This window comes from Marmota flaviventris, chromosome 19 (assembly GCF_047511675.1).
Source record: "Marmota flaviventris isolate mMarFla1 chromosome 19, mMarFla1.hap1, whole genome shotgun sequence".
NCBI classification, from domain to species: domain Eukaryota; kingdom Metazoa; phylum Chordata; class Mammalia; order Rodentia; family Sciuridae; genus Marmota; species Marmota flaviventris.
In genome coordinates, this window is record NC_092516.1 from 24,582,146 (window position 1) to 24,602,051 (window position 19,906).

Genomic DNA, 19,906 nt, shown 5'->3' on the forward strand with positions numbered 1-19,906 from the left:
TAGGTCCCCTCCCTCCTCAGCAGACGCCAGAGATGGCAGAAGTCAGGAAGCCAAGGACGTCCGTCAGGTGTGACAGATGTCAGACCGTGTCACTTCCACAGAAGAGGCAGACACGCACTCAGACATTGGCCTGGCACACTGAGGGGTCTGGCGTCCACATGTCTGTGGCAGCCACTATCCCTGCCTTCCCAGCAGTCACATCCACTGCTTCTTTCTCGCTCACAAAACTCTAAGAACATGACACCAACTCCCAGAGGACAATCAAGAGCGAGCAGGAAAACCTGGCCTCCTCCGTGTTCTAACCAGACATTTGCTTTTCCTTCTCCCATGAACCTAGGCAGGGACGACGGCCACCAAGGGGGTGCTTAAGACACTGATGTGGGACTCCTGGTCTACCTCACAGTGTTCCTAAGGACGGTGGTGTCACCTTAAAAAAAGGTCTTTGCAGATGAGACTCAGGTAAGGATGCTGAATTAGCTGGAAAGGCCCTAAATGCCACAGAAACGTCCTTAGAGAGACATGCCAACCAGGGGAAGGCAGAGACTGGAGTGGTGCTGCCACAAGCCAAGGAACAAGGTGGCCACCAGCAGCTGCAGAGGCAAGGGACACATTCTCTTCCAGGGCCCTTGGGGCGCGCAGCTCCGCAGATACCTTGATTTTGGCCCAGTGAAACTGATGGGGAATTTCTGGCTTTCAGAACTGTGAGAAAATAAATTCCATTGTTTCAAGCCACCAAGTTTGTGGTGATTTTTTACAGCAGCCACGGGAAACTGATACATGGCTAAAGCCACAGGAGGAATTCCATTACTTCCACGGAACACCTCCCTGTAGTCTAGAAGGTAGAACTCACAAAGGACTGATATTGCTCCTACTTATAACATGAGACGTTTACTAGAAAGCATGGTTTCTGGGGCTTCACAGATCCTGCCAAGTCCCCCAACATCACTCTCCCCAACCTCTTCTCTTTCAGACAGCAAGCCTACCACTAAAATCTTCACCACCATCTCCATGGCAGGGTGGACAGGCGAGAGTGGGTGCCCCCACAGGCAGATGCATACTGAAGAATGGTTAGGAGGGGAAACGTGCACCTGTGCTTTGCCCTAATACAAAAGTACAGCGTCCAGCTAGACAGAGTCCAAGTAAAGAGCCAGCCAGGTGCAGTGGGCACACTTGTGATCCAGGGACTCAGGAGGCTGAGGCAGGAGGACCACAAGTCTGAGGCCTCTACAGTTAAGTTAGAACTTGTCTCAAAATAAAAAATAAAAAGGTCTTGGGATGTGGCTTAGCGGTAGAGAGCATCTGGGTCCAACCCCTGGTACTGCAAATAAATAAGAGAAAGATAAATAAATACCTGCACAAACACCAGGAATGGACATTACACAAGGTTGCTGTGTTGACTGGTACAGCTGTAGACCCCGCTCATGCCCACAAGGTAACTGTCTCTGCTGCACAGATGGCTGCTGGTCTCCCAGGCGCTAACGTGGAGCTCTGGTCACTCCTGCACCATCCATGTGCCGGCTCTCTGGCTTCCCGCAGCCAAGGTCCTGCAAGCCCTGCTGCCCGCATGCCCCTCTCTTGGTATCTGGCTGAGGGCAGCACCAGGACTCACCCAGTCGGCCCAACTCCAAACCCGAGTCGCCTAGACTCTTGCCTCTGCCCTCATACCCCGGTGCCCACAGACCATGCCCCTCCTCCAGAGTGCCTCCCAAACCTGACCCTCCCTCACAGGGCTTGGGCCACGACCCTCGCACCTGTCTGCTGTGGCTGCTTCCCCCAACACCTGGCCCCAGCTTCCCTCCCTCCTTCCCCTCCTCCACATCACTGCCTGGGTTCCCTTCCACATGTCAGCTCTGGTGCCTCGCCTCTACCCCAGGTCCTCAGGGGCTGATCCTGGGTCGAGTCCTAGATCCCAGGTCTGTGTGCCACTGTGTGCCACCCAGTCTCTCCCCACGGCCTGAGCTCTGCCCCGTGCTGCGGCTGTCCTCCGCTTCCCTCCACAGGGGAGCCTCTCACCACTCCTCGCTCTTTGAGCACGATCTTCCTGTGGCCTGTCATCTGCACCTCCCTGGCTTAACCAGTGCGCATCCCCTCCGGGTGTCCCAATGGGTCCTCACTCAGATCCGACTCCCCGACGGGACGGTCCTGCGCTTTGCATTTGGAGGCTGTTTCCCAGAATCAGCCTCCACGCTGGTGCCTTGTAACTCATCGAGGCGCCCCCAGCTTCAGTCCCACTGCAGGACTGCGACCTTTCCCTCCCTGTTCCCAGGACAGTGCTCAGCGCAGCACAGAGGGGGCCAAGCCTGCAGCGGAAGGAGCTACTCCTTTCCAGCCTGAGGACAGGCATTTCCGCAAGGCTGACCGCTGCAGTTGAAGAAGGACGGCGCTGGACACAAATTAGGTGCTCTGGGATGGCTACGATCCCTTTGGAAAAGTAGGTTTCATTTTGTACCCTGATAAGTAATTTACTAATTGGCATCCCAGTGACTTAAAAGGCCTCTGTGTCTCTCAAGGTGGCTGCCTCGTACAGTGGGGAGCAGCCCATCATCGACTGTAGCTAAAATATTAATGAGCTCCGTCTATTCTAAGTTTGTGTACACATGAACTCTCCCTTTATAAAATCCTGTGCCTGCTATAGCTCTCACAGCCTAAGTAAGGTAGAGCCAACCTGTGAACTGGACTTAAAACACTCTGAATATTTAGGCGACTGCTAAGTATAGCTGGAAGTATTCCTATACCAGACCTGCAATCCCTTTCAAAGTGCTAACTTTGGGTGACCAAGATGGTTGCTACGGCTGACAAGAAGTTGGGCCTGGAAGAGTCTCGTCGAGACAGAAGGAGGGTCAGGTTAAGCTTTGCAGAGCATCCTGCGGTTTGCCCGGCCCGGGCCTTCTGCTGGTTAGGGCTCTGGCACCTCGTAGAGTCGCCCTCCAGAACAGCACTCTTGGACCACAGTGAGCACAGCCATCAGGCCTGAACACCCACAGATTCCCTGGAGAACCTCCCCCAGAACCCAGCTGGGTCTTGGCCAACTGAAGCCCCTCCTCGGATCTTGGGGCCCGCGGAGGAAAAGGAGAGCCTGTCTCTTTTCTGCTGGTGGAAGATGATTTCCACCCAAAGGAGAAACCACATCTCAGAGCGAACTAGTTTGAAGTGGCAGGAAGAAGCTGCAAAGACGAGTGAGGAGGGCCCTTGGCCCCTGCTCAGTGCTTCTGAGGCCGTGCTGGGTATCAAGGTCGTCCTGATGGCCTGTGGATTTTAAAGTTTATTTGAATTTAAAAGGCCTACACATTTCCTTACCTATCGGACTGAGTTTGATCTGTTATTAGAAAAATCGTCTTTTAAAAAGCAGCCCTAACGTAAACACAGCCAGGGCTGTTTTAAATGGCCCGATGGTCCATAAAGGCCTTCCTGGCGTCCACCACGAGCAGTCACATCCGTTTTACATAGTGACAGTGGGCTTACGAAGCCCTGTCTAATGAGTAATTGCTTGGTACTTGATTCTGGGAGACACTCTTGAGTTTTCTCAGCGTCCACTCTTCTTAAGTAGGCCAGCCTGCAGTCATCCTAGGCTCAGGATGGGGTGAGAGGACAAGTGCCACCTCACTTAAGTAAAGCGGATCATCTGCATGTGTGGTCCTGTTGTCCCCGGAGAACGTGTTGCTTTAAATTATTGCTGCATTCTAAACAGACCATCTGAGAGGGATAATGACTGCTGGATGACTGGATCGATACTCTGTTCTTATCCTTTACTACTTGAGTGATTGGATCTAAGGCCAGAGGAGAAACTCAGGTCAATCCCTGGAACCTACTATAATCTAGCAGGCAAGATCAATGTGTGTGCTTGTGAGCCCGCAAGGGGACTGGGGCCAGGGAACACAAATCTTAGTGTGCTAACTTAATTTTACATTTCTCAATGAGAAGAGCCATGCTTGTCTATGGCTCCTCTGCAGCACGTTAAAAACTGCCCTGCAGGTACAGGCCGAACTCACTTTAAGTACCGTTTATCGAGTAAGTTGAATTACGGCCCCACCTTCTACACAGCCACTGGTAAGAACAGCTTGTCCTCTCTGTCCAGGAGGGGTAACATCCTAAGCTTGGAAGAGAGGGACACAAGGGGTCAAGGCTGTGAGCCGAGGTGTTTCTGGGAGGACAAAAAGTAATGTCCACACCGAGGCATGTGTGTGCACCCAGCACCCAGTACTCAGCACCATGGATTCTGTGCTCATTTCACTCTGTCTGGCAGGCTGCAGACCCTGGCCCACATCCCACTCACAGACCAGAGGAAACCTTAAACTGTCCTTTCAAAGATCTCATGGTTCAACCTAAGTTCATGTTCAAGTCTTTTCCAATAAGATTAACAAAGGCTGCAAAACAAAATAAAAGAAAGCATTTTACTGCTTTGTCTTAACCTTTCAAATTAAATGCCTTTCAAGTACCTTAGAAGCACCATTTGCATGCAGGTGATGTGCTAACTGCAAATGGGACTTATTACTTAATTAAAGCTCATCACAGAACATCTTTTCTGAGCAATATTTTGTTGGATGTTAGAGGAGTTACAACTGAAAGTGATAAAATACTCTTTAAATATTTCCTTTTATTTCAACATGTTCCCATTCTCCCTAGTCTTTTCCTACCCGTGCTCAGGCTTCTTTGAAACGTGGCATGAGGGAGTGCCTTGTTCAGTGGCTGACAGCACTGCCTGGCACCCCCTTGGTGGCAGGGTTTAGCCTGGCTCTGCCTCTAGCCAGGTGAGGACTTGGGCACGCTGCCTGTGCCTCGGTGGCTGGGCTCCTCCTCTGTGGAATGAAGATCATCTGTCTACTGTTAGGGTTGCAGCGCAGATTAAACGAGTCAATGTAGGTAAAGTATTGTGTTATTTAAGTTGGAACTGTTTTTACCCCTGGATAGCAGGATCACTAGGAACCTCAACAGCTCTGGAGTCAGAGACCCATTTCTTCCAGCATTTTGATATAAGTTATGAAACCTCCTGGACCCTCCTTCTGCTTATAAGTAAAATGGAAGTAATCATGCCCCCCTCGCTAAGTCAGTGTGAGGACAAGGTGATGTATGAAGCGCCGTGCTGAACACTGGTCCTCGGGCTCATGAGAGTAGCAGGCTCGGCCCAGCCGCAGAGAGGGACACGTCTATCGGCTCAGAATGCCTGCTTCCTTCTTTAGTCAGCCACAGGTCGACAGGAACAATGCCCTGTCCAGGCCTGGCAGGGACCTCCGCTTCCCTAGCTCTCCCTGGAGGAGAAGTCATCCCCATCTATCCTGGGGGCTGAAGCTCAGGAGAAGGCACACTGCAGGGCCACTGTAAGAGCTGGTCACCTGCCAGTGACCAGGGCCTAGAGGCGCACACCTGGAGCCCCTCCTCAGTCGTTCCCTGGCTCTTTTCTCAGGGCAAGAGAAGGGTAGCTCCTGTTAGGCCACGCCCCCACCCCCAGCACCTCTGAGCAGGAAGGCAGAGCCCTGGGTCCCAACACAGTCCCTGCCTGAAGCACACACTGCAGCCTGGAACTTGCCTGAGAAGCCAGTAAAATTTTAATGCACTCTGTAGTGCGGTCATGTCACACTCGGTTATGGCAAATAATCCCAGATGCCTGCAGAGGTAAAATGGAGCTGTAATGTGCTTGCCTCCTAACCCGAGCTGACAGCAATGATGTACGACTACCATTAGCGGAAAATATCACTTCAACTAACCCATGATCCAGCTCCGCTCAGGGTCACATTATCCATGAGGAACAAATTACACTCCCAAAGTAAATACAAATTTTCTACACAAAATGGGTACAAAAAAAAAAAAAAAAGAAGGAAGGGGCTCTCCGTTCCCTTTGCCAGCACACTGCTGAGTGACACAGATGATAAAGGACAGGACAAATCATTGGCTGACAGAGTGCGGTGCCGTAATCAGCTCAGCCGGCACGCACTCCAGCCGATAAACACTATATTCTCCCCTTAGTGGCAAATACATAATCTTTAACATGGACATGGCTGCTTCGGATGTTTACTGCCACTTGGGCTGCAGGGACACTCCATGTAGCATTTGCTGCCAGACAGGAAAGGCTGTGGCCTGGATGGACCAGAGACCCTCTGCGAGAGTGCAAGTCAGCATCTGGGGCAGACCAGAGGGCTCCAGAGGGAGAACGGGGACCAGGAGAGCAAAACCACCTCGGGGTGCAGTCAGGAGTCACGGGGACACTTGTGTGCTGGCCACAGAAGGGAGACAACCTGGAGAGGGGCACAGAGAGGCAAGATGCCCTGGACCGGAAGCTCATAAATTCCTGTTGTGGCTCAGCTCTCTGCAGACCACCTGGGTGATGAAGGCAGGTCCTCTTCTGTTCTGGGACTTAAGATAATGGGCCAATTTGCGGGTACAGCACCAATATTTTCAGGGCACTTACTCTATGTCAGGTACATGCTAGGTGTGGGAACCTATGATTCCATAAAACATTGGTGTTGGGGCTGGGGTATTAGAGTGCTTGCCTAGCATGTGTGAGGCACTGGGTTTGATCCTCAGCACCACATTAAAAAAATAAAAATAAAAATAAAGATATTGTGTCAACCCACAACTAAAAAGTAAATGTTTAAAAAAAATTGATGTTTGATCATATACACACACACATGCACACATATGTGTACACTTAAAAAGACTAAATCCCATGACCAAATATGCCTGAAGTTTAGGCAACCGTTGGTGTGGCCTGTATCCCCAGTTAATTATGGTGGCCCACAAGGCTGACTCTGCCACTCACATGTAAGAGTCAAAATATATACAGTCTATATTCTGGGGTGCGGATATAAGCCAAGTGAGGTGGTGCACACCCATGGTCCCAGTCACTCTGGAGGCTCAGGCAGAAGGACACCCAAGCCCAGGAATTCAAGGTCAGCATGCGCAACATAATGAGATCCCCACCTCAAAACCAAAACCAAAACAACCCCCCAAATGCTCTACAAACACATGCGTGCACGCGCGTGTGCGCACACACACACACACATACACAATCCTTGTATATGGCTTTTCCCTTCTGGCCTTGAATAATTACTTTCCAGATTAAAAAAAAGTCACACTTTAGGAAGGCCTGTACATCTAAGTTCTTAGTGGACCAACTAAATTTACTCAGTGATTCCCGTGGAGCCGCCATGTCTGGATTTTTAGAAGCTAGTGGGTCTGTTTGGGAGGGTGGGTCAGAGTGGGAGATAGTGTTGGTTCCCAGAGGCCTGGGGGTATGCCCCAGCTTGCCCTGACCTGGGAGCCGACAATCGGGAGGCTCTGGGCCTGGACTCCTGGGGCACTGTTCCCTTCTCAGTTTCATCAATGAAACTTCCCTTTCTTCATCTGCAAGATGGCAACAGCTGCTTTAGAAGGCAGAGTCCTTTTGCAGATGCTGCTGTAGGAGACATTACAGACAGATCCCACGATCAGTGTTGGGACAGGCTGCCTAAGACAACGTGTACAGCAGTGTTTCCAGTGACATGGTGTTCCTCAACGTGGAGTGGTCTTTATTTATTATTATCGACCCTGACCTCATTTTTCTACTGCCACAAGAAATTGGTAGCATCTAAATCCCTAAAATTTCCAGAAAGCAATGGGGCCCAAACCAAGCCCCTGGGCACAGCAACCATCCATCCCAGGGTCCTGGGCAGTCTTACTTACTTACTTATATCAGTCTTACTTCAAACACTCCCCTCCTCTGCCTCCAAAACATGCATGTGCCTCACAGACACAAGGGACATTTGGGACAACAGTGGAGGAAGCTGCTTCTGGCCACGTTCAGGTAACTGCAGGTGTCCAGCCGGTCCACAGCCAGCACTTCTGAACAAGACAGAGACAATCCCCATGATGTCCAGAGACGGCCCACTTTACCTGCCCAGACGTAACACTGCTTTTTTAAAAGTCCACTCATCACCAAATTTGGGGACTTTTAAGGTGTAGAGTTTGGCTAATTAACAATGTATCCTAACACTAGGTTTCACTCTCTTTATCACACTGAACGGCCCAGGCACGACAGTGATATGTGCAACTATCTTGCCTTCTAGAAGTTGCCAAGGGGCATTGGCTGAGACAACCCCATGCACACAGTTCTCATGGGTGTGACCAGAAAGAAATTCTGTGTCTTCTTGGAGCACAGCATGCTCCCCAGCCCTGGTACAGAATAAGAAAGACTTCTGGCACCAAAAGGCAGACTAGCCCTGCCAGGCCATGTGTCCAGGCGACAGCAGCCTAGATGCCTCCGCGCTCTGGCAGCCCATGGCTCCGGGTGCACTGTGCGGGGTTGATGGCCCTCATCCCCCGAGGTCTCTTGGCTTGGCCACCTTCCCTTCAGTAAGCCAGGAAGCCCATGGCGATTGCGCATCCTAAGGGAAGGCAGCAGGACTTCCTTACTGACCTCAGATGGCTGCAGAATTCCTCTACAGGACAAATAATGCTCACTGCTTGTCTCATTAGTTCTCGAGACACTGTGACACCTAGATCTTCACCAGTTCCCATGCATTCCCAGATACCTGCAGCAGATGAGGGACGGAGAGGAAACCAGTTGCTCTGCTGCCTATGATATGCCCAGCTGCCACAGGCCACAGGCACAGTCAAGCCACTGCTGCGCTCACGAAAGTTCATCTGCAGATACTTGGAAACGCCAAGCGAGTGGACCTATGTGACCAATTGGATGAATCAACAAGCAGGTGAGGGTTCAGACGTCAGGCCCAGGTACGAGTCCCCTCCTTGGTACAGAGTCTGCACAGATGTGCCCACATCTGTCTACTGTGCTTACTCTCTCTTAGGAATTCAAGAGAGATGAAATTTAGCAAAGGGAAAAATAACTACAAAATCATTTCCCTCTGGGTTCTGTCATGCTTTGGGGGTATACAGCTATATGGAAAAATCAGGATATTCAGTCCCTGTGAATGAACATCAAACAGCTATGTTGAAAAAACAGGACTCGTGTCATCTGTCACTGAGGCTAGGTCACTGAGTTCAGCCTCATTTACGGATGACAATACCAAGACAGGGCACCTTTAGGTAACTTGCCTGAGGCCACAAAGCTGTTGAGGAGGAGTTAGAAACAGATCTTTTGAAGGAAAGATCTCCCATGTTCTTGGATACGCAGAATTAATATTGTCAAAATGGCCATACTACTAAAAGTGCTAATGCAATTTCTATTACAATTCCAATGATGTTCGTCATGGAAATAGAGAAGTCAGTAATGAAATTCATTTGGAAAAATAAGAGGCTCAGAACAGCAATAGAAGAAAACTGATGCAGGAGGCACTGCAGTACCAGACCTTGAATATTCTACAGCGCTAGTGACAAAAGTGCACGGTACTGACACCAAACAGACATGGAGACGGCGGGACAGAGTAGAAGACGCAGAGACACCCATATGAATACAGTCATCTCACACTAGACAGAGGAACCAAAAACACACTGGAGAAAAGTTAGCCTCTTCAACAAATGGTGCCGGAAGAACTGGAAACCCACGTGTTGTAGATTGAGACTGAACCCCTGTACCTCACCCTGCACATGACTCAACTCAAAGTGGATCAAGGACATAGGCCTTAGACCAGAGACAATGCACCTACTAGAAGAAAATGCAGGCCCACCATGTTGGCTTAGGAGCCGACGTCCTCAACAAGACTCCTAAAACGCAAGAAGTAAAGTCAAGAATCAATAAATGGGCTGGTATCAAACTAAAAAGCTTCTTCACAGCAAAACAAAGAGTCAAGAATGTGAACAGAGAGCCTACAGAATGGGAGAAAATCTTTACCACCTGCACCTCAGACAGAGCATTAATCTCCAGGAGATTAATGATTTGATATGTTATATAGATACATATCAAAAAACTTAACATCAAAAAAAGAAAAAAAAATAACCCAACTATTAAATGGACAAAGGAATTAAACAGGCACTTCACAGAAGAAGAAATACGAGTGGTCAAAAAATATATGAAAAAATGTTAAACATCTCTAGCAATTAGAGAAATGCAAATTAAAACTCCACTGAGATTCCATCTTACTCCAGTCAGAACGGCAACTATTAAGAATACAAGCAACAATAAATGGTGGCAAGATTGTGGGGAAAGAGGTTCACTTATACATTTCACTTATACATGCAAATTGATGCAACCACTCTGGAAAGCAGTATGGAGATTCCTTAGGAAACTTGGAAAGGAACCACCATTTGACCCAGCTATCCCACTCCTCGGTTTATACTCAAGGGACTTAAAATCTGCATATTATAGTGATGCAGACACATTAATGCTTTTAGCAGCTCAATTCACAATACCCAAGCTTTCCTACAACAGAAGAATGGGTAAAGAAATTGTGGTACATATACACAGTGGGATATTACTCAGCCATAAAGAAGAATGAAATTATGGCATTAGCCAGTAAATGGATGGAACTGGAGAATATCATGCTAAGTGAAATAAGCTAATAAGCCAATCTCAAAAAAACAAAAGCTGAATATTTTCTTTGATATGTGTATGCTAACCCACACAAGGGAGGGTAGATTAGAAGTTCACTGGATTAGATAAAGGGCTATGAAGGGAAGGGAGGAGGGGATGGGAACTGGAAAGGCAGTAGAATGAATCAGACATAACTTTCCTATGTTCACATATGAATACATGGTCAGTGTAACTCCATATCCTGTACAATCATGAGAATGGGATCCTAATTAGAAGAGGTTATACTCCCTGTATGTACAATATGTTAAAATATACTCTACTGTCATGCATATCTAAAAACAACAAATAATAAGGCACAGGTTTTCTGCTTATCTCCACCCTACCTACTATGAGAAACAGAGCACCTGCCCTGGCTCTGTCCTTTCCTCTCAGCATTCATTCCAAGAAATACAAGTTTAGCTGAAGATGTCTAACAAATTTTCAGTAATTCCTAAGTTTTTATTTTGTTGATCTACATTTAATAAAAAATACGTACATTTGTAATATGCTTTTTTCCTCATAATTGATATGATAGGAATTGACAGATTGTTGTATGTACACTTCAAGTATGAGTGAAGCAATTTTTAGTTGGGCCTGAAAACACTAAAATTTCATAAGATTCGGGATTTAAAATGATTTGCAGTGGAAATTTAATCCAAGGATGGTATCAATAGGCATTTTGGAGGATATGTTGTAATTAAGCCAGCTGGAAATATGATGATCTTGGAGGAACAATGACATATCAAGCTAACCCAGATGAAGCTCTGGAGGGGAAGAGAGTGTGAGCGGGGACACCACGAAGACAGGCATCTATGATGGGGAGTGCCTGGAGCTCGGCCTACAGCAGTGGGAAAACCAGGGAATTTAAAATGGCATGGAAATGTTTTATGAGAAAGGGGAACTATAGAAGAAACGTGGAAGCCTCCGCAAGAGAAGACCCGCTCACTGGGCGGGGAAACAGACCCCGAGGGGCGCGAGGTGCTGGGGTCTAGTCCAGGCTCGCCCAGCCCCTCCCGCCGGAGATGAGCACCCGGAGGCAACTGGGAGTTCAGCAAGCATGGAGCCCTGGGGACAGAAAGGCCAGCACCCAACCCCTGCTCTTTCCCTGGGTGGTGCCTGTTTGCTTTGCTACTGTGAAATTTGAAAGGGTGAAGAAGATTCCATTCCAGCTGCAAAACAGGGCAGCGCCTCTCCATTGCCTCCTGACCAGAATCCAGAATCCATCTTATTTCAAAAACCAGGCACTGGGGCGCCTCAAGCAACCGCCAGAGCGGCCGGGCTTCTGGAATGTTGCTGAGGGCGCACAAGCTTCCCCGGTGTGAACCGTGGCAGGCAGGGGTGGGCCTCTTCCATTGTAAGCAAAGCCACGTCTCCAGTCTGAAGGCTCAGCCCTTCCCGAGTCCTCCTGGCCAAGGAGGTGTGGGCTGAGCGGGGGAGAAGTGCTGGCCTCTCCGCTGCTTTCTTAGGAGCTGCCATCTCCCCACACAAGTGAACACAACATGCAAAACCCACAGAGCTGAACATGGATCAAAATATGAGGTCTTGCAAAAAGTGTGCGCCTGCGTGGGAGGGAGAGTGGATGTGGGGACTCCGAGGTTCTCCTTTCACAGCAGGCAGCGTCCCAGTGGCTGTCCAGGGGCCAGGCGCAGGAGCCCAGCCGCCTCCCTGCCATGTGCATAGGGCTGTTAGCCAAGGGGAACTGCAGTCAGGAGGCAGGTGGAAAAGGAGGACAGTCCATTTCCGTGAGGCTGTTTGCTGTACCGCGTGCGCGCAGGTTCACACCAGCCACCTAAGGCAGGGGCCCACCAGGTGCCCGCAGAGGCGCACACCTGACCACTCTGCAGCCTCCCAGGCCTTCTGGTAAGCAGGAGAAGTTTCAAGAGCACTAAAAATGGGGAAAGAAAAATGTTTCTTTTGGGGGTGGGGTGGGGTTGTGGCTCAGTAGTAGAGCGCTTGCCTCGCATGTGTGAGGCCCTGGGTTCGATTCTCAGCACCACATAAAATAAATAAATAAAATAAAGGTATTAAAAATGCTTAAAAAAAAAGAAAAATATTTCTTTTTGACATTTGTTTTAAGTCGTGGGTCTCAGACCCAGTTGTGCGCCAAATACAACCTAGGAGGCATTTGTGTGGGGCACTGGGGCTGCAAGGGCCTCACACACGCAAGGCAGGCCTCCCCCACTCAGCTTCCCAGTGCCCACCTAGGATGCCCGGCCCCACTTGGGAGCCCTGACTCAGAACCTCCGCCTGTTGACCCAGCAGCTCTGGCATCTGGGAAGAGCTGCTGAGGGGACACGGAAGGCTTCAGACCATCCTGCTGTCCTTCCAGACGGCACGCTGCCCTCAGCTCCAGGTTACGCTCAGAGCAAAGCCTTATGTTTGAATAAGGGGCTTCAAAAACACTGCTTGGGGACCCTTCAAAGTGCAATAACACTTCCATCAGCTGTCCCAGGAGAAACGCCATCCGAGACAGGAGCTGACCTCAGGTTCGGGTGGGACACTCTGTCAGGTTCCCTGAGGAGCCAGAGCTTTCAAGGAGATGGCAGTTTCCTCCTTTCCCAGGCGGTTCCCTCTCCACCTCCCAGGTGGGACTCAGGCCAGCTAACGCTTACCGGGCACTTATGGTCAGGAATGGGCCAGGAGGCTCCATTTAATTGTCACAGAACACGGGTGGAGCTGGTGTCCTCCCCTCAGCAGATGAGAAGGCCAGGTTGCCCACGGCCATCAGGCAGAAAGGGGCAGTCAGAGACAAGCCCAGGCCATGGCACCCGGGCAATACGCCTTCCCTTCTGCGGTCACATGGCACAGTTGGGGTTACTTTCCATGTCTGCATTAACCTCATAACCAATGGATGCTGCTTAGCACCCAGGCTGCTGCTGCGGGTGGAGACCATGAGGAAACAAAGGGAAACACAGGCCAAATACGTGGAATCCGCACGCTGCCTCTTTGTTTTCCTGGTGCCAATTCACTTTGAGTGGGGGTTGGAATGAATAATTGCTTAATTCGGGTGATTAAGGTGCCAAGTGCTGCCTCTCTTTCTCTAACTGCAAGAGAACAACCCCTCGTTGGAGATGGAGAGCTCGCAGTCTTCTCTGATTCCCCACCCAGGTTCTGCTCAGCACCAGTGTCCTCAGGCTCTCAACAATAATGTGAAACGCGTTCACGTGCTGGGGACGGCTGGGCAGACGCCACCCAGGGTCTCAAAGCCTTCTCTGCGCACAGCCTGCTTCCTGCATTTAGGGAGCGTGCTCCTCTTCAGCCCCTTTCCCAGTCACTGCCACATTAATTAGTAAGGTATCATTTTATAAATTACATCTTCATATCAGAGGAAAGCAGAGTTTATCTTAATTCAGGCGGCTGTGTGAAATACAGTCCCCTGATTTTAGACGCCAGTTCGCAGATCCCTGTGGAGTAGGGGGATGACAGTTTCTTCTGGAGAGAGTTCCCAGTGGGTCCCCACGAGGCTCACTGTTGCCTCCAACAGCATTCCTGGTGGGCTCCCTGCAGGGGTCTCAGGACACGGAGGGCATCTGCGGTCCTCCCAGCCGTACAAGACAGCTGCCCTGGGAGCTCTGGGGCTCCAAGGTGCATGGCCAAGGGCCTGCCACACAGGAGGCCGACAGGGCCAGGCTCTGGCGGAGACAATTTTGGGAGGACGGGGTTCAAGGTAGTAATAAACCCAGACCATTTTAGTCCAAAAGGAGAAGGCTGACCCTCTCAACTACCCCAGGGCCGAGGAGGCCCGGCTCAATGACAGAGGCTTGATTGTTCCTGCCAGGAACCTCCAGGAGAAGGCATGTGGCAGGGCAGGGACCCATGCAGAGTGCCTGTCGTGGCGTGGCTTTCAGTTAAGACCTGCAGGAGTACCTCGCGCAAAGGAGGCACAGCATGCACAGGGGGTGGGGACACCCCCGAGGCCCTTGTCTTCTCTGTAAGCATCTGTTTTTCTAAAAATATCTATTTTTCAGTTGTAGATGGACAACAATACCTTCATTTTATCTTTACGTGGTGCTGAGGATCGAACCCAGGGCCTCGTGCGTGCCAGGTGAGCGCTCCACCCCTGTGGGCACCTGTTAGTTTTCCTTATTGCCCTGTAGTCCTCTAAGCTGAGTGGGGGGGGGGGGTGCTGCCTTCCCACGGCCCCCTCACTTGGACCTTTGCTTCTTACTGCACTCAGGAGAGCCGGCGACGGCTCGGGAATCCAGGTGACAGCCAAGGCCTACCCAGCATACAGGAAGGCCCGTGGCCCCCAGCTCCCTGTGACAGCCACAAGTAACTTAATTCTAGAAATTACCAGAGCTAGGTGACCACCTCTGTGATCGTCGACCTTGGGGAGGCCTAGGCACTGGCACTGGAAGAGCTTCCCGGGGGACCTGAGGATGCAGCCAAGACCGCGACGGCAGAGCCAGACTCAGGAGCGCACTGCAGCACCCTCCCACCTCCACTGCTGACCTCGATGCCCCTGGAATCCACGTTTCCTTCCTGAGAAGGAAGTCTGCCTTGTCAAACCCTGCGTGAGGCCCATTTACTTGGAGAAGTGCCAGACCTGGGAAGTGAGAGCCCCACCACCCACAGATTTCCTGGAATGGCCAGAAGGTTCCCGTCCTCTCTGGGTGCCAGCAACATCTGACAGAGCTAGACAATAACTGCCACGTGTGAACGTGACTGGTGGCTCAGTGGGCACTGACCACACTGGGAATGCTGAAGCATTATTGCTGTTCACTCATCCCTGGCACCCACTACACACTGGCTGCCTGAGACACCAGGGGTCCTACTTCCAAGGAGCTGAGACTCGCAGGGGCTGGAGGGAGGAAGTTCCTACTTGTCAGTTAAACAAAAGAATAACCCACAGCCCCTTCCAGAGTGTACTCTCCCTGTCATCCAACAGCCCATTACCATGTCACAGCACAGTGCACCCTTCCATAGGTCACTTTGTTTAAAGTGACATGGATAATGCACATGTCAGCAAGCTGACAGTCCTGGCCGTCCTTCAGAGATAAAAACCTCCAGGCGAGAGCCTGTTCTTATCTGGGGGACATGCATTGGTCTATCATCCAAGTCAGGCAGAACATGATTTCTCCAGAGAGCACTTTTTTCATTTCCTGATTTTAAGGAAATCAAATAAGCACCATTTGTCTTCATCTGAATATGCTTGACCTGCTCAAATGATGATGTCTCGCATTTTATAACAGGCTACATATGCTGAATTCAAATTAACGACAGTGCAGAACAAGAGCCTTTGGATCTCTCCTGGAGACCGGCACAGAGAAGAAGGGAAAATTCCTGGGCTGGACGCAGAGAGCTCAATAAATGCAACTACAGGATTCTGAGTAAAATCTGCAAGAACTTAGGAGCTCAGAGTCAGAGCACAAACTTGGAAACGGGGAGGGGGGGGCGGGGGGCAGGACCGTCCCTCCTTTTGGGCCAAGCATTATAGAAAACGTGATGCTCAAGTAACTTTGTTAAAAACATAAAACAGCAATAAAAACTCAGAGGAGTTTGGTTGGCAGATTGGGATAGGGAGAAAGAGAGACCAAGTACATAACCACTTTGTTTCAGGCAGCAGAAAGCTCACTTTACCAGGTTGTGGTCCAATCTTCTGGAAGCTCAAATACTGAGCTTCTCTTCTGGATCCATGCTGATCTGGACACACAGAGGCTGCACCTGCTGGAAGAACTGCCCTCCCCCGGCCATCCACCCACAGAAGACAGCAGCTCCCACCTGTCCACCCCAACCCCCATGGGATGTCTGGACACACTGCCCTGGACATTTCTGTTAGGAAGGCCACACATACAGAAAACCGGAGGAGGCAAACAGGCCAGTAAGAGCAAGGCAGAAAATGGCTTCACAGCTAGCAAGTTCAATGTTGCCACCATGGATTCTAACAGGATTTCTTTAAAAATGTGCTGGGTCTCTAGTAGCCTTCCATAAAGTGAACAGTGTCACATGTGTCACATGCAGGCAATGTTAAGGAGCTTGTTTTAAATAGTGGGTCTCACAAGCTACACGTGTTGCCTCTTACAGGAGGTCACTGTGAACGATGCCCATCTCAGGAGGGAACAGGTGCTCTCAGCAAGAAGCTGGCACCCCACCCACGGCTGCCTGAAGGAGCACTATGGTGCTCATGGCCTGTTGGGTACTATGCCCACGGCGGGTGGGGGGGGGGTCTTACCTTCTCTTCCTGGTCACTGTCACTGTCACACTGAAAACGAAGAGAAGAGAATAAAGGTTAGTGCAATGACTATGCTTTTGCTTTTGCTATTTCTGCTCCTGAAAAGGGCAAGACAAGTAAAGGAAATAGGAAATATATTGTGAGCTGCAGTTTCTTCAGCCCAAGGGTGAGGGAACAGGACCAGAGGTGGAACGCTGTCCTGTTGAGGCCACCTGATGCCTGTACCTCGGGGCTCCCTCACAGTCAGGGCAGCAGGTGCTGGTCCCACCGTGAGCCCCTCCACAGCACAGCTCAGCAGACGGGGCTCCCAGTAGGAGCCAGCCCGGCCACGGATGGAGGAAATGTGATTCCTAAATGGGATCTGAGCAAAATCAATTTCATGACAGACTTTCTACCTTCAACTTCGGGAATTTCTCCTGGTGCTTTTCTAAAGGAAAGGAGGTAAATCTCTGGACACTGCCTTTTCAATATTGAAGGAAACAGAATATAAGGGGCAAGGCTCCATTTGTGACCCCCGAGAACAGAAGGAACACTCCCTGCAGAAAACATGCCATGGAAGGGCAAGGTGACAAACCCACAGCCTGGGCAGGGAACCACCAGGGGCACAGACCACACCAAGCCCAACAAGTCTCAAACTCCAACTGTGAAGCTGGCTGTGGGGCAGCCAGAGAAGGACAGTTAACTCAAGCTTTGGGTTCCCCATTGCGAGTCAAGGAAAAAGAACACCTCTTTTTAAATATCAAAAGAGTTATGTAAATCAATACTGGATTTTAAAAAGGGGAGTGTGTTTTGTTAGAGAAAATGCTCAGCAGATATATATATCCATTCACTCACTCAACAGCCACTGAGAAAATAATGCTATGCATTGCGAGAGCATTACCCAAGACGGTGGATGCCCTCAGCTAGGCGCAGTTTAGCAGGGCTGTGGCATGCTCAGAGCGCACTCCATCAAGAGGGCTCTTGGCATGGGGTGGGGTAGAGGAGAGAGGATGCACAGGGGGGAACTAGGTCACCCCATGCTAAGAGTCATCTCCACTGAATACCGGTTGTCACCCAGTAATCACTGCCACCTAGGAGGGCCTGGCGTGGGAGAGGGAGGAACAGATGGTGGAGCCATCCTGAAGGAGAACCAGCAGCACTCAATGACACATGGAGATGGGAGGCCAGCACCAGGGCTGGTCTAGGGTGACACCAAGGTTTTCAGTGTGGCCACCTGGACATGGGCGTTGACAGAGGTATGGACAGAAATGGGAAGCGGCTGTGCTGTCGAGTGGCCACTGCCGGGTACACCCACAGCCACTTGTAACTCCCTTTCCCTAGTCCTGACCCTCTGAGGTGGAAAACGTAGGTATTCTTTTTCTCCTTTCATAATGGAATATTACTCAGCAATAAAAGAGAATAAAATCATGGCATTTGCAAGAAGACAATGCTAAGTGAAGTTAGCCAATCCCAAAAAACCAAATGCTGAATGTTTCCTTTGATATAAGGAGGCTGATTCATAGTGGGGTAGGGAGCGGGAGCAAGGGAGGAATAGACGAACTCTAGATAGGGCAGAGGGGTGGGAGGGGAAGGGAGGGGGCATGGGGTAATTAATGATGGTGGAATGTGATGATCATTACTATCTAAAGTACAGGTATGAAGACACGAATTGGTGTGAATACACCGTGTGTACAACCAGAGATATGAAAAATTACACTTTATATGTGTAATAAGAATTATAATGCATTTCGATGTCATATATAAATTTTAAAAAATGAGATTTGAAGTCTGCTGAGAGTTCTAGAAAAAGATCTTCTCTTCTCAATGCAAAGAAAAAGGTAGGAACCATGTGCAACTTGCCTTTCAACATGACTGTGTGAGATGTGATGTCCAGATCCACAGCAGCCATCTTGCAAAATTGTGGCAAAAAGCCTAAGTACACAAGCTGGATGTTGCAAGGGAACGGAAGGCGGAGAGCAGAGCCACTGAACCCCTCAGAGCAGCTGCCTCTGGATGTTTTCGTTCAGAAAACAGTAAGTGATCTTATTACTTAGGCCACTGTTGGAGCATCTTCAATGGAAGGTGATGTAAGAGCCCACTCCAAGTGGACAGTTTGGTGACTACTTCCTCTTTTCACACCAGCACTCCACCCAAGAGGAGTTGAGGACTTGCACTGCGATCTTACAGACTGGAGGGCTGGGACGTGTCCTCCCCCTCCTCTCAGCTCCTGAGCGCCACAGGATCATTAACTATCAGTGACCATGGTTCGACCAAGGACAACCACACCCCTCCAGCCCTCTTCCAGCTTCAGATGACCTTAAGCCATGCTCTTTAGCCTGATGAGGGATTTTTCTACTACAATAAGTCAAATGAGCTGTGGAAGAAAATGGGCGAAATGAAGCCTCCAAAGGCCCCAACCAACAGATGGTTGAGGACAGTGGTGTTCTCCTCGCAGTGTACCTCCCCTTGCCTTTAATCGAGCCCTCCTGGAGGCCCCTCAGTCCTGGGCACGTTTTCAGGAGTGGCAAGGCATGGTGCAGGAGGTGAGGAGGAGAGGAGCTCTTTGCCAGGCGGGGCTCCTTCTCCAGATTCTCTGTCTCCTCGGGAGGTGATCAGGGACAGCCGAGGGCCGCGGCAGAGCATTTGCCCACACCCCTGAGGCTCTGTGCGCATGAGGGAGAAGTGCTGGGGAGCCTGGGAGAGAACCGATGCCTGCCCCCGTCCCAACAGCAGGATATCCCTGGGAATGGTTATTTCTATCAAAGTGTTAAGCTTCCTGCTTTCCAACAGTCCAGTTCTAATTTCAAGGTCCACTTAATTCTGCATCAAGTAATTACTGATATACCCAGAAGCACCTTGTCTCCAGAGCTAAGCATATGGTGAAGAACTGAGACCTACTGGTATCCATTATGGAAGCAGCACGGATGCCAAGCCGATTAAAAATGCTCAGGCTCCCCACACAACACGCGGGTGAGTGACAGCTCCTCGGCGGGCCAGCCGTGGAGTCTGCCAAGACCGTCTCCGCTGCGCCGGGGCCCACATGGTGCGCTGAGAAAACAGTTCCATTTCTGGTATTAAATTCCCATACTGACCCGAGGATTTTGCCGTGAGCTCAGCAGGAGCGCACCATCCAATTTACAGCTCCGCTCTCTGGAGCCTCGAGTGCCAGCCCCTGGCAGAGACGAATGATGGTCAACCCTCCAGCTCATAAATTATGCAAAGGCAATAAACGCACTCAGCAAACAGCGCCCAGCGTTTGCCTTGCCTGGCTCCTAGCGCACTCGGTGAGGAGCCAGGAGCGCGACACATACAAG

The 19,906-nt window shown here is 50.3% G+C and overlaps 1 protein-coding gene across 4 annotated transcripts in view; it reads right to left on the bottom strand.

Annotated features, from left to right (window-relative positions):
- Auts2 (activator of transcription and developmental regulator AUTS2) overlaps positions 1–19,906 on the bottom strand; it is a 1,136,204-nt gene that overhangs the window by 285,026 nt on the left and 831,272 nt on the right. For all 4 annotated transcript variants that reach the window (XM_027948695.2, XM_071605467.1, XM_027948694.2 and 1 more), the window contains exon 5: positions 16,614–16,643. In XM_027948695.2, the coding sequence (XP_027804496.1) occupies positions 16,614–16,643 (30 nt within the window). The remainder of the gene's footprint in view (positions 1–16,613; positions 16,644–19,906) is intronic.